General features: G+C 47.0%; 1 gene segment (V, D, J or C); it reads right to left on the reverse strand.

Moving 5' to 3' along the window:
* Positions 1–5,219: 5,219 nt before the first annotated feature.
* On the reverse strand, positions 5,220–6,042 carry LOC119519334. The segment is given in 3 exon segments: positions 5,220–5,257; positions 5,324–5,629; positions 5,907–6,042. Coding segments are annotated over 3 exon segments (390 nt in total).
* Positions 6,043–6,606: the final 564 nt, after the last annotated feature.

Raw genomic sequence — 6,606 nt, forward strand, 5'->3', positions numbered from 1 at the left:
TGTTATAACCCCCACGGGAGAGTCACAGCCTCATCCTCAGATGGGCCCTTCAAACCCTGGGTTCATAGTTGCCCTAACAAACTTGATGCCTCGGTCACATTTCTGGCCAGGTGCTGACATCTCAATATCAATTTTACAGCAACTCTGCCCTCTGCAGGCAGGAGTGGCCTTTGTGGAAGTAATTATAATGAGACTGAAAAACTTTTCTATGAAGGATAAAACAAATTAACACAATTTTCTGACTTTCCTCTTCAGATAATCTCTTTTTTTAATAGTAAGCCAGTTCCTTAAAAGGTTAACAAAGAGATTGAATGAAAGGATGAAACTCTTTATTTAATGTTTTAAATGCTTGAGTGTTTCTTTGTCACTCCTAGTCATCCAATTCAAATGAGAAGTGGACCAGGAACAAAGGCTTCAATACCAATTGGGTCAGAAAGTTCTTTATCCACAGAAGAGACATGGGTGTGGCCAAGAGGATACACTTAAGAATGGCTGCAGAAGTTCTCAATAGAGGCTCAGGTGGTCTGGTGTCTCCCAAGAGGTCCTATGGCTAATTTCAAGGGGCATTGGAGAGGGAACTTGCAGGGCTCAGGCTGGTCCCTGGAGTGCACCTGCCTATCCAGGGGAGGAAGTCCTCAGAGAGTGTTTGCCATGATGCCTCTTAACCAGAGCAGCTGGGTGGAGACTTAAGTTTTGACTGAGCTCTTGGCCTGTCCTCCTGGCCTGGGCCTGGACATGAATCAGAAAGAGGAAGCTGGGAACATGCAGAGGGATGGACCTTGGGAGTGGGGAAAGCCAGGAGTTGGGGGAAGACTATGGAGTTAGGAAGTCAGCAAATGAAAGTGTGTAGAAGGAGAAAGGAGCCTGGGAAGGTGCTAATGGGAAGACTTGGTGGCCAGGCAGGGTCTGGAAGAGGGGGAGCCTATGGAATGAAGGAGGCAGCAGAGGATCATGGGACCTAGAAGTGACCTCATGCAGAGAGAGGGAGGAGGTGGGGAGGATAAGGTGGGGAGGTTCTGAATCAGGGTGAGACCAGGCTGTGAAACTTGGGGCAGCCTGTTCTCTCCATCTGGAGCCAGCACTTCAAACCACCTTCCTCTGTATCTGTTTTATGGCCATTTCCATCAAAGGGTGCAATAGGTCCTCCAGGACAGGAGAGCAGATGCAACCTCTCATCCTTCATGTGAAGTTGTTTATGTCTGGGTCATTCCTTTTTCTTTCACTCTCACATTTAATTCTGAGTAGTAAAATGAGTGTTTGTTGGTTCTGAGAACTGAAACCTTCTGTGTCAACAGGACTTAGCCATTAGTTCCTGGACCTCTTGGTCAGGAGGATAAGGAGGTAAACCAATAAATAACATCACTCCTTGCTTCAGGATATTCCTGAATACCAATTATCCAGATAAAGAGTTTGCACATTTGAGTAGAATTTACCACCTGGGCCAAAAGCATGCACATCATACAAAAGCTGACTCTCTAAGATTTGATTCAATGCCAAGATCATGCTATTAGTCTTATGTGTGGCCCAAGACAGGTCACTTGCAATCCTGGAAAGGGCTGCCTTAATCCACTCATGTGCATATCCTGAAATCCTATAAAATTTCACCCATGACCTTCGTTTTCTGTCAAAGGCACTTTCCCTTTACACTTACCAACTTAGTTTTGCTTGATCAATAGGGTACTTGATGGACTTTGTGAAGCTGGCACTTGATAATTGAAAATGACTTGAGCAGTTTGCTATGGCATAAGCTGAAGCCCAGAGAGGCCAAAGAAGATGTCCCCATCTCTTAGGTTCATAAGTGGAGGGATGAGATAAGAAAGCAGCTCCCCATGCTAAGGCTTCATCATTCTCAATGAGACCAGGGCAGGGAGGGAGGGGTCATGTGAGCTGGGCATGGATGGGAGGTTATTTTTTGAATGGACTCAGTGGCTTTATTTTTTAATTCAGTTTTATTGAGATTTATTCACATATCATACAATCGTCCATGGTGCACAATCAACTTTTCACAGTACCACCATATATGTGTGCATTCATCACCCCAATCTATTTTTGAACACTCTTTTTACCAGAAAAAGTAAAAATAAGGATAAAAAATAAAAGTAATGAAAATACCCAAATCATCCCCCCACCCTATTTTTCATTTAGGTTTGTCCCCATTTTTCTACTCATCCACCCATACACTGGATAAAGGGAGTGTGATCCACAAGGCCTTCACAATCACACTGTCACCCCTTGTAAGCTACATTGCTGTACAATTGTCTTCAAGAGCCAAGGCTACTGTGTTGTAGTTTGATAGTTTCAGGTATTTACTTCTGGCTATTACAATGCGTTAAAACCTAAAAAGGGTCTTCTATACAGTGCTTAAGAATGCCCACCAGTGTGACCTCTCAACTCCATTTTTAATCTCTCAGCCACTGAAACATTACTTTGTTCCATTTCACATCCCCCTTTTGGTCAAGAAGTTGTATTCAATCCCACAATGTTGGGTCCAGATTCATCCTTGGGAGTCCTATCCTGCATTCTCAGGAAAATTTACACCCCTGGGAGTCAGATCCCACATAGTGGGGAGGGCAGTGAGTTCACCTGATGAGTTTGGTTAGCTAGAGAGAGAGGCCACATCTGAGCAACAAAGAGGCACTTGGGGGACACTCTCAGGCATAATTATAAGTAGGCTTAGCCTCTCCTTTGCAGTAACAGGCTTCACAAGGGCAAGTCCCGAGATAGAGAGCTCTGCACACCAAACTGCCAGTCCTCAACATTTTTTAAATGAATAATAAAAAAGATAATAAAAAGAAAAACAAAATATCATACAATACAATGTAATTGTAGGGTAAGACAACACTACTACCAAAAATCCCATATTCATCCTTCATATCCCCCTCTCATACACATTCAGCTTTGGTATATTGCCTTTGTTAGATTCAATGGAGGTATATTACAATGCTATTTTTGACCATAGACTCAAGTTTGCTTTGATTATAATTTTCCCCTCTACCACCCCCTTTCCAACACTCTGCATTTTTGGCATTCCTTTGTTTCCTCCCACATGCAAGAACATTTTTATATTTGTACATTTAGTCAGAGTCACTGAACACTCCAATTTTTGCTAAGTTAAACAGCCCCAGTCTTTAACTTCTATCTTTACCTCAGGTCTCATAGATGTCCCTAGTCCACCTATTTCAGCTCTACTCATGGACACTTTTGTTCCATGTACTTACAATATTATGTTACCATCACACAGTATGATGCTATCTATTTATTGATCTATACAGTCAATCCTGCTGAACATTCTGTCATCCTTCACCAGATGTCAGATCGCTACCCTCTTTACATCTCCTGTAGCCTGTTATCAGCTTTTAACTCTCAAAGTTTCCCCATTAATGTAAGTTCATATTAGTGAGACCATACAGTATTTGTCCTTTTGTTTCTGGCTAACTTCACTTAACTTAATGTCCTCAAGGTTCATCCACGTTTTATATGCTCTGTGTCTTTGTTCAGTCTTACAGCTGCATAATATTCCCTTGTGTGTACATACAACAGTGCTTATCCACTCGTCCACTGATGGACATTTGGGCTGTTTCCATCTCTTGGCTATTGTGAATAATGCTGCAGTAAACATTGGTTTACAAATGTCTGTTCCTGTCTTAGCTTTCAGTTCCTCTGAGTATATGCCTAGTAACAGAATAGCTGGGTCATATGGCAAATCTACACTTAGCTTCCTGAGGAACCTCCACACTGTCTTCCGGAGTGGCTGAACCATTCTACATTCCCACAGTGAATAAGTGTGCCTCTTTCTCACATCTTTTCCAGCACTTGTCATTCATTTTTTTTTTTTTTTTTTTTGGATAATGGCTATTCTGGTAGGTAGGTGTGAGATGGTATCTCATAGTAGTTTTGATTTGCATTTCCCTAATAACCAGTGAAGTTGAGCATTTTCCATATGTTTTTGAGCCATTTGTATTTCCTCTTCAAAAAGTGTCTGTCCATGTCTTTTGCCCATTTCTTAATTGGGTTGTTTGTTCTTCTGTTGTTGAGTTGCAGGATTGCTTTGCATATTGGGGATATTAAATCCTTATCTGATATGTGGTTGTGTAGGCTGCCTTTTTCCCTTTCTGACAAAGTCCTTTGATGTAAAAAAGTGTTTACTATTGAGGAGATCCCATTTGTCTATTTGTTCTGTGGTTGCTTGCTCTTTGGGTGTAAGGATTTTGCAGCAGACAAAGCTTCCAGGGATCCTGGTTGAGAAAGGCAGGGCAGGAGAGAATCCCTGTGAAATGTGAGGCTGGGATTGTGGGTCCTGGTTGGTAACACAGTTAAACAGTTAACAAAGTAATTCCTGTGCAAGTCAGGAAATGTGACTGACATGGGAGAGGTTTATTTTTAGTTTACTCCACTGGGAGAATGATGGTGGATGTAGTAGAACAATATACGTGTCTATGAATCTATGGAAAGACAGATGGAGAGAAAGAAGAAAGAGAATTCAACATGGCACAAGGTAAGCAGTGGTGAGTGCTCTGCAGAAAATTAGTGAGAGTGTGAGAGAAAATGAGAGGCAGGATGCTCTCTGGGATGAGGGACCTTCCTCAAGGGCTGGACCTGGAGCTGCTGTTGGGACAGGAAGAGGAAAGAGGGGATGGGCAGAGTGTGGGGGCAGAGCTATGTCAGGGCCCTGTGGGGAGGGTTTGTTGTGTTTGAGGAGCTGAGAGAACAGGGGCCCCAGGGGGAGCCAGGAATCAAAGCCACAGCAGGTACCAGTGACATTATCCCTGAGTGAGGAGTTTGGGGTGCGGAGGGATGTGAGGTGAGGGGTGATAAAGGGGAAGGAAATTCCAGGTCATAAATCAGGTGACCTGGGCAGGTGCTGAGCAGGACTCATGGCCTCCAGGAGTGTCTGCCTGGGAAGGGACAGGGTCCCCCAGGTGGTCTCTGTCTAGCTCTCTGTGCCTCTGTACTATGCCTGACAGCAGAGGACACTGGGCAGTGTGGTCACCAAGCCCCACTGATGCCACCTCAATTCCACACCCTCCTCTTAGCATGGAGGCCCCTGAGCCCTGTGGTCCTGCACCCAATCTAGGGTCTCCTGAGGGTGACCCAGCTCTGGTTTCCACAACACCCTTCAACACCCCTCAGACTCACTGACCTGGCCAGGAACCCAAAAGGTGGGTGAGACTTGGCAGCCTCAGCAGCCTGGGGGGGGGTCTCAGACCTGGGTGAATGGGCTAGGCCTGCACATTGCTTGTCCTCAGTCCTCCTGGGGCTTGAGGGAGAGTGACACAGACAGGGGACTGGGTTTTTGTCTCACTTCCCCATCTGCCTGTGTCACTGTGAGAAGCACTGCTCTCACTTTCTGATGACAGACTGTAATAGTCGGCCTCATCCTCAGTCTGGACCCCACTTATGGTCAGGGTGGCTGTGTTCCCAGAGCTGGAGCCAGAGAATCGGTCAGGGATCCCTGAGGGCCGCTTGCTATCCTCATAGATGACTAGCTTAGGGGCCCGATCTGGCTTCTGCTGGTACCAGCAAGCATATCTGTCCTCAAATTTTCCTCCAGAGCAGGTGAGCCTGGCCGTCTGCCCCAGGGCCACTGACACTGAGTGTGGCTGGGTCAGCTCAAAGGAGGCCACAGAACCTGCAAGAGGAGCAAAGAGACATAAGCTTGGTGTGAGGGGCTCATGCCTGGGAGATTCTCCTCCTGCCTGCTGGGACAGAGCTCCTGGGAGTCTTGGATCTCATAGAGACCCTCTCACATCAGCCCCATCACATCCAACAAAGGGCTGGGCAGGAAGATGGACACTTTCATCAAATTACAATACTCAGCTGCCTCTCTGAGGATGAGAGGGCTGCCTGAGGCCCAGAGCCCCAGGGGTAAAGTGCTCAGTGCTGGTTCCATCCCTGGGCAGCAGCACCTGCGCAGTGAGCCAGGAGGGTGAGGAGGAGAGGGGTCCAGGCCATGGTGGAGGTGCCCCCAGATCTGCTCTCTCAGGCCTCTAGGATGGGCTGGTCCCCCCAGGCCTCTCTTATCCCCTGGCTGAGGAGAGCTTCTGGTTATGCAAATCAGCCAGAGCTCAGGGTTTTGTCCTGAGGGAGTTTTGTGGCTCCCAGAGAAGAGCTCAGCCCCCAGGGCACAGAGGGGAGGGGTGGCCCCTGCAGACCCACCCTCAGCCCACAGGGTTCTCCTCCCCCTGCTGGTCCAGAAGTTTGGGCCAATCTCCATCCCTAGACCTCATCCTACCCTTGTCCTGGGCTGGCCTGGCCCCTGCAGAACCCAGAGGGGACACCTGTCTGCATTTTTAGGGAACCTGATGTTCCTGCTCCTGGGGTGATCTTGACCCTCTCCTGGAGCTGGCCAGAGGGGCACAGGGTGATGCTGGAATGACCCTGGGACTCCCTGTGCTCACCTGGCTCAGGAGGGGGGCGTACATTACAGTCCAGGTCCCTGAGGTGTCCTGTCTAGAATATTCAGTATTTTGTAGAGGAGCTCAGATGCTGAATCTAATCCTAGCTACAACTTTGGAAACTGCAAGGATGACACCTCCCTGACCACCCAGAACCCAGTGCAGTGGCCTTCCTGTCCCATCATATAAGTGGCAACAGGAGGCTTGGGGA

The sequence above is a fragment of the Choloepus didactylus genome, chromosome 23 (genome assembly GCF_015220235.1).
Source record: "Choloepus didactylus isolate mChoDid1 chromosome 23, mChoDid1.pri, whole genome shotgun sequence".
In the NCBI taxonomy this organism is placed as follows: Eukaryota; Metazoa; Chordata; class Mammalia; order Pilosa; family Megalonychidae; genus Choloepus; species Choloepus didactylus.